General features: G+C 45.3%; 1 protein-coding gene across 1 annotated transcript; it reads right to left on the bottom strand.

The window, feature by feature from the left end:
- Positions 1 to 2,326: 2,326 nt before the first annotated feature.
- Positions 2,327 to 15,974, bottom strand: LOC134396792 (2'-5'-oligoadenylate synthase 1-like). The gene is made up of 6 exons (XM_063123366.1): positions 15,775 to 15,974; positions 13,179 to 13,458; positions 12,045 to 12,229; positions 10,408 to 10,649; positions 5,395 to 5,539; positions 2,327 to 3,605 (listed from the first exon to the last, which is right to left on the bottom strand). Exons 1-6 carry the CDS (start codon positions 15,940 to 15,942, stop codon positions 3,102 to 3,104), a joined length of 1,524 nt encoding a protein of 507 aa, XP_062979436.1. The 5' UTR covers positions 15,943 to 15,974; the 3' UTR covers positions 2,327 to 3,101.
- Between the last annotated feature and the right edge of the window lie 3,507 nt (positions 15,975 to 19,481).

Raw genomic sequence — 19,481 nt, 5'->3', positions numbered from 1 at the left:
GACTTCCCCTTCCTTCGCTCAACCTGCGTGACCCCCAAATCTGTTCTGAAGGGTCTTCTAACCCTCCAGAGCAGGTTTGGGGGGCTGCATGAGGAGAGAAAACCAATTCTGTCAACAATTTGTTCTTCTGATAGATGATGATAATTGGATACATTTATTAATATAGTTCTATTGACTTGCTCCAGTTCTTGACTAATTCATGCCACTGTGTTTTGGTAAACTAAACTTGCTTTCTTTGTATATGTGTATCAGTAGTAATATGGCAGCCACATCTCAAAGTAATAAGTAGGGTGTTTTTTTTAAAAAAAGAAAAAAACACAGAATTCTGTTGCAAGTCAACAGTGCTCCTATGCCTCCCTGTGGTTATTTTCAGTCAGCTCAGATTTTTTATTTCTGTAAGCATGAATGACTTATACTTACATGGGTGAACTGCTCGATAACTATCACTATGCTGCTCGTTATTTTGACATGTACAAAAATAACAAATATCTCTGTTTCACAGCAGTTGCAGCTGACACTGAAAGCAGGATCTTCCTCTTCAGTTTCAGAGAACTGTAGGGCTGCAAGAGACCTGCTTGAAAAGACAGGACCATGATATTGCCCCTAATGGCTTTCTTCAGTGCATAAAGCACTTCACAGGTATTAGCGCCAGTCAGTACAACATCCCTGTATAGTAGGCCACTGTAATTATTTCTGTATTTATTAAAAATGGGTGAGTTGAGGTTGTGAGATTAACAGAGCAATCCTATGCATGCTTGCTTGGAAGAAAGCCCTACTGAAGTTCCTCCCAGGTAAATGTGCATAGGATTATAACCTAATAAGTGTTTTCATACATGGCACTAGAGTTAGCAATTCCTAAAAAAAGGGGGGGGGCGGGGAGACCTGGCTGGGGTCAGTAGATGGGGCCCAGCAATAAATGGGCAATGCTGAGAGGCAAGGCTGTTCATCTGGTATACAGCTACTGAATGTGTTTATAGGTCATCTTTCACCAAGCAAATATCCAGTGTCTGTCCAATGCTGCTCAAGTTAACACAATCCAGCCTATAATTTTTTCAGGACCGCAAAGCAAGTCCTGAAAGGGCTTGCAGAGTGGATGAGCCCAGCCATGGACTATAGATCAAATCATGTGTGCAATGTGCATGCATATATGCCCTATATTTCCAGAGGGTGAGGCGTGTTACGTCTGTTGCAGCAAAATCAACAGAAGGTCTTGTGGCACCTCAAAGACCTAACACATTTATTACAACATAAATGTTTACGGACTTAGGCTGCAGTCCTATACCTACCATGGATTAAACTTGATTCATGGTTTAATTTGTGCTTAGCTGTGTATATTTATTGTTTTATATTGTATGATTTTATCTCTATGCCGCCCTGAGATCCTAGTGATATAGGGCAGGATACAAATGTTTTAAATAAATAAATGGAGTAACCTCTACTGAACTCACTGGGACAGTAAAGGTATAGAAGTGAGGTATAGACTACTTCATCGGAAGCATGAAGTGCCATCCTCCTCAGATGGTAGTAGACAACAGTGTAGAGCGGGGGGGGGGGGGGTTACATCCCCCAGACCCACCTATCTGAGCTGCTGAAATTTAGTGGCCAAATAAAGAAGCTATGGCAGCTCAAAAGGGACAAATGTAGCTTGTTTGCAAGCTAAATTTGACCTTTCAAAGCCTCTGTAGTAGTTTCCTGCTGAAATTTGCTGTCAAACATCTGGGGTTTTGCTGCTGCACTGCTACATTTCAGTGGTGGCTGTCACACTGGGGCACTGGGTGTGTGTGGTGTTTTGCCTACCCCTGATGCAGTCAGACAAAATAAAACAATGTGGAGAGATAAAAACGAAACAAAAAAATACAGTTTTGAGACAGCGAGGTGAATTATCAAGAGCAATTAACAATGAAGTCTAAGAACAGTTTTACCATACAATGAGTGCTTGTATAGACCAGGCCTCTTTCAAGGCAGCCTAAAGCGGGAATATAGGTAGAGGAATATGCAATGCTACAGACCTTGTTAATGGTGACAGTTCTGAAATGAGAGTATGGTTACTAGTACTGCCTGAGGCAGTGATTCAGAATAGATACTCTCCAGACACCAGTCTCAGGAAGATGTCATTGCTGAACCAGGACTAAAGAAAGGCCTCATATATTAATGTGGTGGCACAATGCTTACATGGTGATGGTTTTGTCAAAGGTGATTAGCTCTATATAGAATTTATAGGAGAAACAAGATTTTCTTGCTGGAAATGTGCTGGCCCCATAAGTTTCAGCATATTGTGTTATGGTATATAGACATAATTTATGAAATCATCTCATGAAGGCTAAGGAAAGACATGAAACAGTTTTATTAGGTTTGCTTCCAGGTATAAAGGCACAAAAGAGATGAATATTACTAATGATTCTATTAAGGGTAGCAAAGATTGTACAGATTGCAATTGTGCATTGGAAAACAAATGTTAAGTACAAAGTATCTAATAAAAATCTGTTACACAGCCAAACTGGAAAAAAATACCAAGCACACAAAAGACTTTATAACATTTCAACTTTTCTTGAATTTTAACACAGGTTTCTAGAATTTTCTGCAACGTGTATTTACTATCCTATAAGATCTAATTCCCACTACATCTTTTATGTGTTTTAAGTTAGGTTCTTTTGGCTGCAGTCCCATACATCCTTACAAGGGAGTAAGCCCCAATGAATTCAACTCCTGAATAGACAAGGATAGGATTGCCCTGTGTTAAGAACATAAACTGCCCAACTATGTCCATGTGTATGATAAATGATATAATTGCTATATTTGATTTTTTTGTCAAATATGTTGTATTTGCTGATAAATGTCTAGTGTAATGAATCTCTATGGCTACAAACGCTAATATCTGAATCAAAAAACCCCAGCAATAGCACTGCAGCATCAAGCTGTGTTCTCCAACCTGGTACCCTCCAGATGTTGTTGGGCTGTGGTTCCCATCAGCCTGAGCCAGCATAGACAGTGGTGAGGGCTGATGGGAGTTCCAGTCCAACAACATCTGGTGGGCCATTCGTTCCCCATCCCTGGTGTAAAACAACCCAGGGATATGTGTCTGTAGGCCTTGACATTGCTACTTAAAATAAGGCATGTCCACCTCTAACCCTCAAAAGTAGATAGACAGTGTCTTTGGCCCTAATATTGTAAAAAGCAAATGTATTGGTGTCTTCTAGCTCCCGGTCATTATAGGTCAGGCGCTGTTGGTTCACAAGTACACTTGTGCGGGCTTCGATCTTTTTTTTCAGATTCAGAACAGTTTCATTGGGTAAGATTGCGTAGACCGAGCTCCTGCCATTGTGGTCTTTCACAAAAATCTCTATCTCTTGTGGTTTAGTTTGGAGTAGCAGGATAGTGGTATTGTAGAACACACCATAATTTGCTAATGCCTTGTCATTCTGCAGGTGTATGGCCTCTTGGTGAGGATCCTGCAGGGCCAGGGCCAGGGCCAGCTCATAGATGGAGACACGCAGCTCTCTTCCTATGTCTTCCTTGATCTGCCCAATGGTGGTGTAAGGACTGTATGTCACCATCCGTCTTACTCCAGTTAGCTCTTGCAGGGTCACCTGAATGGCTCTGGCTGGCTGGAAGAGAAAGGGGATGCAACTGACCAAAGTGTAAAATGCCATTTGCTGGGGATACACATTTTTAAGCTCACAGGATCAGACAGCTTGTGGACAAGAGTCAAAACTAGAGGCTCAAGCAATTTTCAGCCACTCCATATTAGGGTAACCATATGAAAAGGAGGACAGGGCTCCTATATCTTTAACAGTTGTATTGAAAAGGGAATTTCAGCAGGAGTCATTTGTATGGATTGACAACCTGGTGAAATTTCCTCTTCATCACAACAGTTAAAGCTGCAGGTGCCCTGCCCTCTTTTAAATCTGGTCACAGTATAGCTGCAGTATAGCTCCTGCAGCTTTAACTATTGTGATGAAGAGGAAATTTCACCAGGTTCTCCATACATACAAATGACACCTGCTGAAATTTCGTTTTCTATGCAACTGTTAAAGATACAGAAGCCCTGTCCCCCTTTTCATATGGTCAGCCTACTCCATACCTAAGCTGCTGTCCTATGCACACTTACCTGGGAGTAAGATGTACTGAACACAATAGGACTTACTTCTGAGTAAGCATAGATCAGGTTGCAGTATTAGGGAGCTGTGCCACTTAGGTGGCTTCTTTTTTTAACATTAGAGAAACATTCCAAAAGATTGGATGAAAAGTTATGTGTAATATACAATCATATCTCTTTTTAACACTGGAAATTAGGGTGATAAAGGAAGTCATCCTGTGTGTTGTTGTGAATGGGGAAGACACTTGCTTGAGAATGAACTCTGCCACTCCATTTGTAGAATTGTCATATTTAGTACTCCTGGAAGCACTTACCCATGAAACATTACACTGGAAAGGGTTGAACACATTTCCTTTTCGGAGGTGAACCGAAGTAAGATAATTTGTTTATTTATTTACAACTAGGTTCAACATCAGACCTTTTTGAACTGCCCAGTGATTTTAGGGCATGTCATCAAAATAATAGCTCCTACTAAGGAAGAATCACTAAATTATGAAGTCTATCATTACATCTTCCCACTTAATCATTAAATGATATCACCTGACAATTGATGGGGGGTTGTAACATATCCATGTTTACATAGATCCCACCGCCGCTTATCTTCTGTTTGTAGCTGTACAGCCAGAAAACTGGGCCCAGTTAATTCAGTGCGCTCCTCATTCTCCACTTCTGACACCATGTAATATTTCTGGGCCCAAACAGTCTAGAAGACTAGCTTCACATATAACTGTATTCTTAGGAGCCTTTAGAACCTCCTGTAGAACAACCAACAGGACTTTGGAACTGCCCGGGTCATGTGATTTTAGGGCAAGTTCTGAGGAGCACTGAGCCCCATGCGTGGGTCCCAGCTCCTCATGAGGAATCGTGAGGAGCAGAGACAAACTGTGGCGCCTAGCCACATGTTCTGCGGTCTTGGGCTCAGCCCGAGACTGTGGAAAAACCAGGCCTAAAGAGGAGGGCGAGATGCCAGGGCAGGGGAGGGATCATCCCTCCCTGATCCCGAGATCCCCTGTGCATCAACTGAATGCACAGCAACAATCCTGGGGATCACCCCAGGATTTCGCCCCATCTAGCTATGACCATTGATGAACAGAGCTGCATATGAGAACCACTTGTAACAACTATGCTCAAGAGATCATCTCTGGAAAATCAATCAGATAACCCACTTCAATACGAGACACGTGTCCTACAGAATCTTTGACTTCTCAGCTGTAAGTTTTAAATGTTTCACCAGAAGTGGATAAAACCCAGATCTCCTGATGATTTTTCTGAGTTGGATATGAGGATGACAACCATACCTGCACATCCCAGGGTTTAATAGGCAAACCGCCTTTTTTGCAGCATGACTGGTCCAGGCAGGAGGAAGCTTCCCTGGCCAGCAGTGGCCAACCATTTCCCTTGGCTACATTCTGTGTTGGATCTGCCGGATCTACAATCACAGGACTGCAAACACAAACATTTCCCAGTTTTAAAATAAAATTAAACATTCTGCATACATTCACAGGAGAATAGCAAATAAGAAACACACATTTTACTACAAGAGCAAATGGATTGGTTCTTCCAGTACATTCCAAATAAACGCCTCTTTTCAATGAGCTGTTTTATATTTGTCATTGTTCTCTTACATCAAGGGTGAGCAACCTGTGGCCCTTCAGCCTGATTTCAAAAGCCGCTCCCTGCAAGTGATCAGTTAAGACCACTGGCAAGAGCAATATGTCCTTCCCCTGGTAGACTGCTGGGCGGTGGTGGGAAAGGAAAAGACCAGAGGGAGGGATGCAGAAAGAGAGAGAAAAGAAGGTCACATCTTGGTAGCAAAGTGTTATGAGCCACCTAGCTTGCCCTCTGTTCCCTTAGCTAGCCTGCTGGCCTCTGGAGGGTATGTCCCGTCCAGGGCTGGATTAAAAACTTTGTAGGCTCTAAGCACTCTCATAATCAAAGACTACCCAAGACAGAACTACAGATATTTACATTCTATAAAACCTATAATCATTGACCTAACTACAGGGGCAGTGTGTGTATTATCTTGGGCTAATGGGGTATATCCTTTTGAAGATTCTAGTATCCAAAATACCCACAGGAAACCCCAAAACAATAGTCCAGAGTTGCTAGATATTCCCTTACATTCATTCAAACAGGACTTTTCTGTCCTTCTCAACTATTTGTTTGTTTGTTTGTTTGTTTATTACATTTTTATACCGCCCACTAGCCGAAGCTCTCTGGGTGGTTCACAAAAATTAAAATCATAATAAAACAACCAACAGTCTAAAAATACAAATACAAAATACAGTATAAAAAGCACAACCAGGATAAAACCACGCAGCAGAAATTGAATAAGATTATTATACAGAATTAGAACAGTGAAATTTAAATTTAAGTTAAAATTAAGTGTTAAAATACTGAGAGAATAAAAAGGTATTCCGCTGGCGATGAAAGGAGTACAGTGTAGGCGCCAGGCAGACCTCTCTGGGGAGCTCATTCCACAGCCGGGGTGCCACAGCAGAGAAGGCCCTCCTCCTAGTAGCCACCTGCCTCACTTCCTTTGGCAGGGGCTCACGGAGAAGGACCCCTGAGGATGATCTTAAGGTCCGGGCAGGTACATATGGGAGGAGGCGTTCCTTCAAATAACCTGGCCCCAAACCGTTTAGGGCTTTGAATGTTATACCAGCACTTTGAATCGGGCCTGGACCTGGACTGGCAGCCAATGAAGTTGTAAAAGGACTGGTGTAATGTGGTCTTGCCAGCCAGTCCCTGTTAGTAAACGGGCTGCCCTGTTTTGTACCAGCTGAAGTTTCCGGACCGTTTTCAAAGGCAGCCCCATGTATAATGCATTGCAGTAATCCAAACGAGAGGTTATCAGAGCATGGATAACTGTAGCTAGGCTACCTCTGTCCAGGTAAGGGCATAGTTGGTATATCAACCTAAGCTGATAAAAGGTGCTCTTTGCCACTGAGTTCACCTGTGCCTCAAGTGACAGTTCTGGATCCAAGAGCACCCCCAAACTACGGATCCAATCCTTTAGGGGGAGTGCAACCCCGTCTAGGACAGGGCAAACATCACCTCGCCCGACAGATGAACCACCCGCTAACAGTACCTCCGTCTTGTCTGGATTGAGTTTCAGTTTATTAGCACTCATCCAGTCCATTACCGTGCCCAGGCACTGGTTCAGAACAGCCACTGCCTCACCTGGGTTTGATGAAAAGGAAAGGTAGAGCTGGGTATCATCCGCATATTGATGACACCTCAGTCCACATCTCTGGATAACTTCCCCCAGCGGCTTCATGTATATGTTAAACAGCATAGGGGATAAAATAGAGCCCTGTGGAACCCCATGGCTTACGAGCCACGGCACAGAGCAATAATCCCCCAGCACCACCTTCTGGAATCGGCCATCCAAGTAGGAGCGGAACCACTGCAACGCAGTACCTCTAACTCCCAGCTCAGACAACCTATCCAGAAGGATACCATGGTCGATGGTATCGAAAGCTGCTGAGAGATCCAGGAGAACCAACAGGGTCACACTCCCCCTGTCTCTCTCCCAGCAAAGGTCATCCCACAGGGCGACCAGGGCAGTTTCCATTCCAAAACCAGGCCTGAAACCCAATTGAAATGGATCTAGATAATCCGTTTCATTCAGAAACCTCCAAAGGTAATCAGAACCCTCCAAAGGTTAACCAGTGGAAGCTACCTATGCCTGTCATGAGTTGAACTGTAAGGTAGCTTCTGAAAGACTGGTACCTAGACAGGGCCAGTCAAATTGGCACAGTTCCCCCTCCCCCTGGGCACGTCCACTTTCCTCTTACTGGTAAAAGACAGACATAGCCTTTTAAAAAAAATTCTTCTTGTTGTTGTGATTCAGCAACACTGCTGCTTTTAATTCCACCCCTCCTTAGTTTATTTATTTATTTATTTATTTATTTATTACATTTATTATACACCTCATAGCCCAAGATCTCCTGGCTTTCCCTCTTCAGTGAAGTCGGGCAGGCTTTCAGTGTGGTTCAACTCCTTATTGTTGTGGTTATTATTACTATTATTATTATTAGTAGTAGTAGTAGTAGTACTGCTATTATTAAAGTTATTAATGGCTGTGATCACAGTGCAGTCAATCAACTCTGAAGCAAGGATCACAAAGCTTTACTCTTATCCTCCTAGTCCCCTAGTTATGGGATGCAAAAGAAAAGGCATCTCTCTGTGCTGTTCCCGCTTCACAGGGATGGTTTGCATTACTGGCTTTGAAACAAGCCTTGCCTCACTTCCTTGTGCCCCCAGAAATGTCTGCTGCATGCCTGCCTTCCCGCCTCCGCCTGGGTGCTGTTGTTGTGGGGTATCTGCTGGGACTTACTCCCCCATAGATCTATGGCATAGTCGTACATCTCTGCCTGCCTCTCTGGCCTCCTGGTGCCTGGGAGATGTACTAGATGATGGGCTTTGTAGTTAAACCCCACAAGCCTCTGGCATGCTTGCTCCCAGTGCTGCCTGTCCTCCTCTGTGCCCGCCTTGCAGGGATGGTTTGTGCGTGTCTTGCTTTGACTCAGGGAGGGTATGATAAAAGGCAGCTGCATTGCACACTCTTGGTGTGTGTGTGTGTGTGTGCATTTTTGGAAGTGTTTCACCTGAGATGAAGATCCTTATTTAGAAGATCCTTATTTAGAAAAAAAATCTTGATTCCCCCAAATCATCTGTGCTATTGATTGCTATGGGCAAGCACTTTGCAATGGATCCCTATGGGCAGGTATGGTTTCCTTATGGGCATACTGTCCTTTGTGGGGGATTTTTCATATATTCCCAAAAATCAGTGGAGGCTCAGATTGACTTCCAACTGGGAATGAAGGTGGATACATAGATAAGCTCTCGTGGTGCTAATTTTGAGGTTTCCTAACATGAAAACTGACGGAGTTCTAGAATGGGACTGAGAATTGGGGTGAGTTAAAAGGAAAAAAACCTGCCAAAAATCAGGGGGTAATGGGATTTGCTTGAAGCTTGCCATTAATATGGATCTAGATGGCATCTCTGAGGGTGCCCACTTCCAAGACTGTATCTGTAAAAATGTCAGAGTAAATCCCATTTCTGAAAATGGGGTGTCAGATTTTCAAAAATTCCCCCAAAATCAGCAGAGGCTTAGATTGACTTCCAACTGGGCATGAAGGTGGATACATGGATAAGGTCTCATGGTGCCAATTTTGAGGTTTCTAACTTTAACAGAAAAAAAGTTATAGGTATTTGGATTTCAGTGCAAATCTATGGGGGGCGGGGGAAACGGAGCTCCGATTTGGATCCGGAGCTCCGCAGCGAAGCAGAGCAGACCACTGGCGGATTGCCATGGACCCAATCCGGAAGTTGCAGATTGGGATCTGAAGCGGATCAGGGGATCTGTGCACAGCCCTATTTGGAACACTGCCCAACTAGGACAGAATGTATGGGCTTTAGCTAGACCTAAGGTTTATCCCGGGATCATCCCGGGGTCATCCCTGTTCATGTAAATGACACACAGGGGATCACGGGAGCAGGCAGGGATGACCCCGGGATGATCCTGGGATAAACCATAGGTCTAGCTAAGGCCATGGTTACACCCGTCCTTAACAAAATAGGGCAAGGCTAAGTTCTGAACCACTGGCCAACGAGAATGCTCACACCATCCAACTACAAGGAGACGACACAATGCAAATGACTATGAACCTGTTGGTTTTTATAAAGTTGGCATAGATAATAGTGACTCAGGCTTGAGTGCCAGTGACAAATTCTAGAATGGTGCAATCCTAGGGTGGTCCTATGGAAAGGAGGACAGGGCTCCTGTATTTTTAACAGTTGTATTGAAAAGGGAATTTCAGCTGGTGTCATTTGTATGCATGCAACATCTGGTGAAATTCCCTCTTCATCACAACAGTTAAAGCTGCAGGAGCCCTGCCCTCTTTTGTACACTAACCAGATACAAAAGAAGGCAGGGCTGTGCAGCATTAATTGTGGGGATGAAGAGGGAATTTCACCAGGTGCTGCATGCATACAAATGACACCTGCTGAAACTCCCTTTCCTATACAATTGTCTTCTTTTACATACGGTCACCCTACGCAATCCTGGTCAGAGCAGTCTTGTGCCTCAACCTCAAGGGGCATTTTCTTGCTCCGGTGAGAGATGTGGACCTCATGTATCCAAGTGTAGTTTTGGCATGTGGATTTCTGCATGCTGGCATTTACAGGCTACACCAGTGCACTGAAGAGGACACAACAGGTATCTTAAGAGATAGAAAGCCTAACGGGGTCTTTGGCCAAGCTGATGAGCGTATATATCAGAAAGGGAAAAGCAGTGCACTTACCGAGGTCCTTTCAGCATTTTTTTCACGTGTGCCCCTATTGTGGGGTGCTCAAGACTGTAGTATGCAGTCCAGTAAATGCAGAGTTCTTCGTATCGAGTCAGCAACTTCATCACTGTGCAAAACCCTTCTGCTGTGTTGAATTGCTCTGCCCTGCGCTTACCTTCCTCCCAGGCATAGATGGTAAGCAACTCCAAGGCAAACTTTGGTGGGAGGGTTGATGATGGGTTTGTCTGTTTGAGATGCTGTGAAAAAAAGATGAGACCCCACCCAAATCAGAGGAGATTGCGCACCCTTGCTTTCTTGCCTTGCATCAACCACCTTAGAGAGCAGGGTGCAATATTTTAAATGTCTGTGACAGCTTTCTCCAACCTGCAGATAAGTGGGGAAGGGGGGACAAAATGGGGGGCCAATAAGCCCCCTTCCCCCCTTACCTGACTTCATTGTCTGTTGCCACATGGATCGCCACAGCAGTGAACGGCAGAGCCAAGTAAGCCCCCCTCCCCCACTTACCTGGCTCTGTCGCTGCTGCGGTCCGGGCGGCAGCTTCAACTACGGCCCAGGCCTAAGGCCGGAAATGGGCCGCAGTTGAAGCCACGGCATGGACCACGGCAGACCCAGGTAAGCCCCCCTCCCCTGTCTCTGCTGCCATCGCCGCACAGACCGTGGTGGATGGGGGAGTCAGGGAAGCTCCCCTCCCCACTTATCTGGCTCTGAAGCCTTGGAACGGCCGGAATCGCTTCGGACCATTCTGAACCGCCTTGGGCTGATCCAGACCTCCCCTGCTCCGCTCCGGAACCAGGCTTCGGAGGTCCAGATCAGCCCGCTCTGGATCCGTGGATCCGTAATGGAGCGGAGCACACCCCTACTACAGGGACCCTTGGTCTGATCCAGCATGGCACTTCTTATGTTCTTATGTTACAAAACACCCAATAGAGGGCACTGTCCCATTCAATTGTTTGAGCTCAGAAGTTTTAAATTACAGACTGTGTGGTCACTGGTCTCCTCCCATGTAATTCAGCTCATTTCAAATATGGAAGAAAAACTGGAAGAAAAGCAAAGGTAAACAAACGTGATTTCCCTTTAATTTGGCTCAGCACACTGCACAGGAAAGAGTTGGCCTGCAGCCAAACACCATCTTCATTTCCTAAGATGGTCTCTGAGATAGCCATGGCTGGAGGGCCGCTCTTTGCTCTGAAGTGACCTCCAGCTGCTGGTGACCCTAGCTGTCAACCAGTGATTCTTTTGTTATGTTTTGTATTTTTATAGAGGATGACGATGATAAGTGCCTTGATAGTTCACTGGAAAATGGCATAGAATCTTGTGTAAATAAATAAATAAATGAGAAAAGTTGTTTGTGTGTTTTAAATTGAAGCAGGAGGACCCCTCTGTGGGAACAAAGAAAAGTTTCTGATGGTGTATTGGTGCCCACAGGTGCCATGTTGCCTACCCCTGTTCTGTAGGGATAGGGAGACAGAGACAGAGAGAGACACACAGAGAGAGAACCAGCATGGGAATAGATCTTTGCCTTTTTAGGCTCACAGGGCTAAGAATTCAATAAGCAGCAGACTGGGGAGAGACCAAAACAGGCACTAGCAACTCTTTCATTACCCTGATTCTACAGAGGATGGATGGCTCACCTTCTTAAGTTCTTTGTACCAGTGCTTGACCAGCCGCAGAAGTCCCTTGAGTTTGGCAGGGCAGTGCTTCACAAAATTCCTCTGCAGCTCCGTGAAGGAAGTATTGAACTCACCAGGAGTTCCATTAGCTTGGATCAGCTCTAAATAGACCTGAGGAGGAGGCTTATATTCAGATGTTATCTGTCCTGGGGTGGGGAGAGGAAAGCAAAGCAGGTTATCATGAGACTGTTGTGCCGTGCCAGTTTCTGCAAAACTACTGCCTATTATCAGAGCTATCAACAGTGGCTTTGCCCCAGCATTGGATATTGAGGGCAGGAAGAGAGAGAAAAGCATTTTACCTATAGCCTTCTTGTCCAAACAGAAGGAAGGAGCAATGCCCCCATTCCAAGAAGAGGAAGACTTTCTGTCAGGCTTGCCTAAACAGACAGGCCAAGTAACTACCAATACTAGAAGGAATGCTCAAATATGCCCCAAATATATATCACATCCTCATCTTAAGGCTGCACCCCATACGCCGGACTAAAAGAGTGCCACAAAGAATATTAAGCCCCCAGGCTATTAATTCTCTGGGAAAGTGGCAAACAACATTGCTGCATTATTTTTTTGTTGCCTAACCATATATTTGTTGTTCTTCAAAACAAAACTTTTGAAAAGGTATGCTGACATGGGCATTTTGGAAGTCATGGAGTATGCTCTTCATGATTTTAATTTTTGTGAACCGCCCAGAGAGCGGTTATTTATTAAATAAATAAATAATAAATAAAGCTCAATGTTTGTTTAGTGTACTGTCTGCAGTGAATTCAGGGGGACGACGACAATAAGTGTCTTTCACGTCCCCCCGCAAAATTCCAAAGTTTCCATTCTAGCTATGAAAAGGAACTTCTACCAACTAGCTTTAAAGCATTTCTCCCCAGTTTCCAGTTTGATATGATTTGTTCTAGATCAAAATCAGTGGAACACAATACTTTGCTAGGTTTTGCAATTCTGTAAAAGCCACACAACTTGGCAACATGGCAAAACTGTCCAGGGGTGGATGGATACATTGAAGGTGCTCCTTGAACAGGGCATTCTTTCTCCTAGGGCTGGCCTTGAGAGTGTCAGAACCAAAGAGAAGGACCACGATCAGTGTCTTACCTAAAACATCGTATGCTGGGAGGATGTCCACTTCAATAGCCGCTTTCTTCTTTTTTGACTGAAAGATGAGGCTGAGCGATCGAGCCTTTGGGTTTATGATTGGGAAATCAATGTTGAAGGCAATACTCCGCTTGCAGTACTTCAGTTTCTCCTCAATGTTCCTGATCACAGACATGCGCTTCTCCGCCTGATCCTGGTAGCTGGAGAAGCAGCTCAGGAAGACAACTAGATCAGCATCTGAATTGTCACCCAGGGCTGTCCCCTTCCCTGTAGAGCCACCCTGCAATGACGATGTAGAAGGGTTTGTTTACTGTGTCACTCAGCATTGATTCAGTGAAACCAGCTGCCATTGCATTGCCCTTAGCAAACAAGTGCTCTCCCCCCACCAGAATTAGGATTGGACCAGTTAGTCTGGTAAAGTGGGGGCACCTCATCCTTTTCCCAAGTGGAAAAATAAGAACAGGGCCATTTAGTTCCCAAGCCATCTGGTTCACCCTTGCCCAATGATGAGGGAAATCCCAAGGGCATCCATATCTCCTCAGTTGTATCAGTACAGTGACAGTGTATAATTTGACGAGTGCAGCCACCATATTGCAATGGAGAGGGAGAATTTGTCCAAGCCAATATTTGAGTACATATATTTAGCATCTAGGCACCTTGCTCTTTCTTCTGTGGCACTCGTAAGTGATAAAATAAGATCTACAAAATATAATGAGGAAAGAGGAATAACAAATGGAACACAGACGATTGGAAACCATGGAAAAATCTTCTTGAACTGTGTTTTGCTTGTTTCATCATTGTGAAGTTTTCTTATTCTCTAATACTGTTTAAGCAATAGATCTATATTTTGTGGTCACACTTAGTGCCATTTGGCTTGAAGGGTGTTTCAGGGACCACAATCCAAAAAATTAATTCTCAAAGCCCAGAACACTCAGCAGGGATTTATAAACCTGTTGCTGCGTGGGTTTGGCTTTGAATAGTGGCACGTCATCTACATGACACAGCCGCTGTTGCGAAGCCATCTGGGGGCAAACCCTGGAAACTCTGCTTCAAAAAAGTCAGGCACTTACCCAGATGTTTTTTGGTAGCGGAGCCCATGACACCCCCTGATTGGTTGCCATGGGCAGCCCTGCACCTATAAACGTAAGAAAAAAGTAAAAAAGAAAAGAAAAGGGGGGGCGCTTTTTAAATTTTATTGTCTGTATCTCTGCTGCTGCGCAGATACAGATAATAAAAATAAAAAGAAATATGGGGGGGGAGGAACAGGCAGCCAGAGGGAGGAGAGGAGGTGGTTCGCCCTGAGTCCCTGCCCCCTCTCCTCGCATTCTCCCTCTGGCTACCCGTTCCTCCCCCATATTTCTTTTTATTTTTATTATCTGTATCTGTGAAGCTGCAGAGATACAGATAATAAAATAAAAAGGGGAGAGGAACGGCTCTGTTTCTCTCCTCCCCCGTTTTTTTGTTTTTTATTTTTACTTTTAAAAACCGGGAGAGTTTGCACTTGCGTTCCTTCCCATGCAGATGTCAGGAAGGAATGCAAGTGCGGGTGCAAGGTGCCTCACGGCCCCCTAAGTGCCGCCATAAAGACGGGGGCCAGGTCAGCAATGGCAACAGCACCTCCCACTCCGACTTCTGCCTCTCCCATGAATTTGTGAACTGCAGGGAGGAGGGGGGGTTGGGCTCTTGGTGGAGTGATTGGTATAGTTGCTTGGTCAAAGAACTCCTAAGAAATTGATACATGTTAGACTGTTGTGGGTGCAGTGTGAACCACCCATCAATGCATCAGTGGTGGTCTCCCCTCAATCCCTGGAATGCTGGACACTGTACAGGAAGATTCAGATAACCCCCTCCCACATATTGAGATGATGCATGAGGGTTGATCATTTGACTAAATGAGCGAGATATTGTCTGTTTTTGTTTGTATTTTATGCTTTTTATAGTTTTAAATTTTGTATTTTTGCTTTTAATGTTCACCGTTTTTAACTTTTGTAAACCGCCCAGAGCACTTTGGCTATGGGGCGGTATATAAATGTAAATCATCGTCATCAGTGGTGGCTGTAGAACTAGCCACCACGGCCCGACAGACCCCATGCATTGTTTCAACATGGGGACGATGAACCTCCCTTATGAAGTTTGCACTCTGCACAAGCCCTATGGCACATAGACACTAGTTTTTGTTGCATAATCTTATTTTTCTTGTTGGGAAAAGAGTTAGCAAGTCCAACAACTCCTAAAAATTGGCCAAGAAATTAATATAAAGTTGGGGAATGTGTGAACACTCCATTTTTAATGTGAGAACAGAACACAAGCTAGTACTTTAATGGGGCAGACAATGCTCAGTTTCTGTTTGTCTTGAGACAGTGCTGTTTCTTGGCTAAGACATCAAGATGGGTTGGTGGGTGTGAAATGGAATCATCTATCCATCACCACCAGCAGGTAAATGAGATACCGGGAGAGAAGTAACCGGGAGGTTGCAGCTCGATAGGGAAAGCAAATGGCCATCGCCACCACCACCACCACCACCACACACCTTTCATTTCCCCAACATGGGCAGATGAATTTAACAGCTCGTGCTAACTGATCAGGACAGACTCACCTTTACCGTCTTGATCACTCTGGCCTCCAAGGCGCACTGCTCTTTCAGGAAAGTACAGATTCTATGGACAACATCATTAATGTTCCTACTGAACTCCTCGCTGGGCTGCAGGTGATTAGCAATGAAGGCATCGAGGTCACCCGACTGGACGCTGTACAGCTGCTCCATCCTTTCCGTCAGGCACTCCGCTCCGTCCTGCATTGCTCCTGTAAAAACCCTGGTCCGTCTCTGCCCGATTTATCTTGTAGCCTACCACCGACGCGGTCACGCCCACGCTGTTAAGGTGGACTAGACAGACTGAGGCGTTTTAGAGCATTCCCAAAACTATCAAATGACTGTTATGAAAGAAAACGATGCAGCAGGTGAAACCACCACAGTCAATGTTGTGCAGTTATTGTAGGGGAAAACGCAAAAAGAGGGCGTGGGGAAGGATTAAAAATGTAAGGTTCTTCGTCGGGAGACTGCCACTTTTCTCCTTGGGTTGTATTGTGTTTTGTTTTAAGTGCCAATATTATAACAATTATCTTAAAACCATAAAATGTACAAAATAAAATTAAGGCGGGTTCTTGTGGTTTCACTTCTGAGCTTTTGCATTTCTGTAAACACATCAGCTGTTTTAACCCCGATGGTTTTGCCTTCGAGCAACTCCCGAAGGCCTCCTTAAGGCCGCCCGTGCCGAAGCTGCTGCCCTCCCCGGCGCTGCCAAGTTTCGCTTTCCATAGAGCCAGAAACGAAACAGATCGCTTTGCTTTGCTGGGGAAAGGGGCGACGGGCAGAGAAGTGGGCAGAAGGAGGCGCCTCTAGCGGTGAAGAAAGCCGAACAGGAGTGAGTAGGTGTGGGCGAAGATGCCCCCCCCCCCGTTGCAGGTCGCAAGTGGGCAGAATCCAGCCCTGCTCTTGCGATTTAGCGCTTCCCTCCCGAGGCAAGACGAAACGAAACTGAGGGATAGAAACGAAACGAAGGGATAGAAACGCCAACTGCCTCCAGTGGAGGCTGGTGGCTCCGTTTTCAGGGGGGCTGTGAATCCACTCTGGGTTTCAGTCAGAACCCTAAAGGACCTTCCCAAGGTGCTGAAATCGTCTTGGGGCTGGGGTTCAGCACCTTGGATAGCTCTTTTAGGCTGCAATCCAGAGTGGACGCACGGGTGTCCCCACTGAAATCGGAGCCACCAGCCTCCACTGCAGAGGCTGGAACAGACGTAGTGGCCTTTCTCCCTATAAAAAAAATACCCTTCAAGCCCCATTTCTAAATGAGCCATTGTTTGTTCCAAGCTTGTTATAGGAAAACTGTCATGATGGTAAGAACTGAAATCCCTTTGGTTGATAGTTTAAAATGGTTTTTACATATATGTTGTCCCCGTGTGTGCTATCTGTTTATATGTTTTTATGTAAATGGTTTTGTACCTTCTATAATGTATTTTAATGGTTTTTAATTTCTGTGAACTGCCCAGAAGGCTTAAGCTATGGGACATTATAGAAATATAATAAATGAAAAATGAAGCGACTTTCTCCTCTTGTACCAGAAACAGAAGAAACACATGTGTTGCAGCAAAGATTCCGGTTGCAAGGAGCGGAAGGGACCGTCACCACCCCAGCAAGGTGTCAGAACCGCAGCAAGGTGCACATGCATGCAGGTGGGTGGAGGATGGATGGATGGGAGGAGCTTTAAAGGCTGACAGGGGTTAAGGTGGGCCTAGGGGATGGATTGGGCCCTTTGGTGCCTTCTGTTGGGGATACAACAGGGTTTCACTTAATTTGGATTTGCTTTATTCCAAGTGAATCTTTTGGAAATAGACGGCTTTATGCTGAGCCAGTCCCATCAGAACTGTGTGTGTGTGTGTGTGTGTGTGTGTGTGTGTGTGTGTGTGTTTGGGGATGGGTGGGTTGTGTTGTATGCCTCCCAAAGGGAAATACTGAAATAGCTGAATGACTTAGAATAGGCCTCTGTGCTCTCCCAGCAAGCACCAACATAACTTCCTGAACAGGGAATAAGTTATCTGTTTTGAATGGAGAGTTGGCTTTTTATGGTCTTCTTCTTTTGAACAAACATTTCCCCAAGACTGCAATATTTTGGCCTTCAGCTCCCAGCATTCCTGACCAGTGGCTGTGCTGGCAAGGGCTTCTGGGAGTTCAACTCTAAAACATCTGGAGTTCTGCCTTCTGCTCACCCTTGGAATAGAGAATACCAAGCACATGATTAAGACTACTGTGCATCCAACCCCCCCCCCCCCATTTCAGTACGATGACCATATGAAAAGGAGGACAGGGCTCCTGTATCTTTAACAGTTGCATAGAAAAGGGAATTTCAGCAGGTGTCATTTGTATATATGGGGAACCTGGTGAAATTTCCTCTTCATTACAACAGTTAAAGCTGCAGGTGCCCTGCCCTCTTTTAAAACTGGTCATTCTAGTATAGCTCCTGCAGCTTCAACTGCTGTGATGAAGAGGGGATTTCACCAGGTTCTCCATATATACAAATAATACCTTCTGAAATTCCCTTGTCTATGCAACTATTAAAGATACAGGAGCCCTGTCCTCCTTTTCATATGGTCACCCTAATTTCAGCCTGTCTACAGTATAGGCAGATACTGGAGAAGACAACATATATTTGATCACTGCATTGTCTGAATGGGGGAAGGTGGGTGGGGGGAGCCCCAGCAGATCTTTCCTGCACTGAAACTCTTACAGCCATGCTCTTGTAGTGTGCCTGGGGTTGGTCTAGATAACCTTGCAGGACCCTCCCTTAATTTGGTGTCTCTGATTGTAAAAGAGCCAGGATTAGCAAGTGTTCAGGTAACTTGCTGTCTGGACATGACTCAGTGAAACTAAAAGTATCAGCCGCTAGTGGACCAAGGGAGTGGGGAGATGACTCATCTTTTGTCCCTTCCCTGTAAGGAATGTGTCATGTAAGTGGAGAAAAGCAAGCAGGCAGAAAGAGGGAAACGAAACACTGCAAGGTCCAGGTTGAACCTCCCCCTACGCTCAACCTGTATATTCGTACACAAATGCAAATATTTCAAAACGCCATAAGCATCTCAGTGACCTCATTGCAAGCAAAACTAAACCTGGTTAGTGCTGCGCCCCTGGAGTTCTCACCATTCGGAGAGTTTGGGTGTGCGTGTGTGGCACAAGTCTGATCCTAACCATGTTTTCCCAAAAGGAGATTACTTTGGATTTCAAAGATGGTTCTCAAGGTAAGTATACGTATTTATTCCTGCATCGTTAAAGGTACAGGAAACTAAGGCCTTAGCTAGACCTACTGTAAAGTCTGGGGGAGAGGAGGGGAGACCTCGCGTTGTGAATAATGCAAGATCTAGCCCCCGTTTACACGTAAGGTGCGACGACCTCAGGAAGAGAGGCGTAGCGCCCACCATTTTTATTTTTAAAGAGACAGGAGCGCTCGAGCGACTCACAGTGAGTTTTTTTTTAAAAAAAATGATTTCCCCCACTCCCCCCACCCTACCCTTGATGGACGCACTGCTCCTGAGGAGTGCTGCGTCCTGTGCGCGGCTCCCAGCTCCGCACAAGGAATCGGGTGGAGCCGGGTAAACCTGCAGAAATGGGCCACAAGCTCCTCCATCTCAGGCTCAGCCTGAGACCGCGGAAAAAGTGGGGCCAAGGGGTAGGGCTGTATCCTGGGGCAAGGGAGGGATGGTCCCGCCCTGATCCCTGGATCCCCTGTGCGCCATGTGGACACACAGGGACGA

The sequence above is a fragment of the Elgaria multicarinata genome, chromosome 3, assembly GCF_023053635.1.
Source record: "Elgaria multicarinata webbii isolate HBS135686 ecotype San Diego chromosome 3, rElgMul1.1.pri, whole genome shotgun sequence".
In the NCBI taxonomy this organism is placed as follows: Eukaryota; Metazoa; Chordata; class Lepidosauria; order Squamata; family Anguidae; genus Elgaria; species Elgaria multicarinata.
The sequence above is the reverse complement of the archived record's forward strand: the minus strand, read 5'-3'. Positions and strand labels throughout refer to the sequence as shown.

What these genes read in the sequence shown, in the direction of transcription:
- LOC134396792 (XM_063123366.1), bottom strand. Translation starts at nt 15,942, where the DNA reads ATGGAGCAGCTGTACAGCGTCCAGTCGGGTGACCTCGATGCCTTCATT. An exon ending in CCCAGCATACGATGTTTTAG is followed by an intron (nt 12,230 to 13,178) that starts GTAAGACACTGA and finishes TCCCCACCCCAG; the next exon opens with GACAGATAACATCTGAATAT. An exon ending in AAAATGCTGAAAGGACCTCG is followed by an intron (nt 5,540 to 10,407) that starts GTAAGTGCACTG and finishes TTGTGTTTGCAG; the next exon opens with TCCTGTGATTGTAGATCCGG.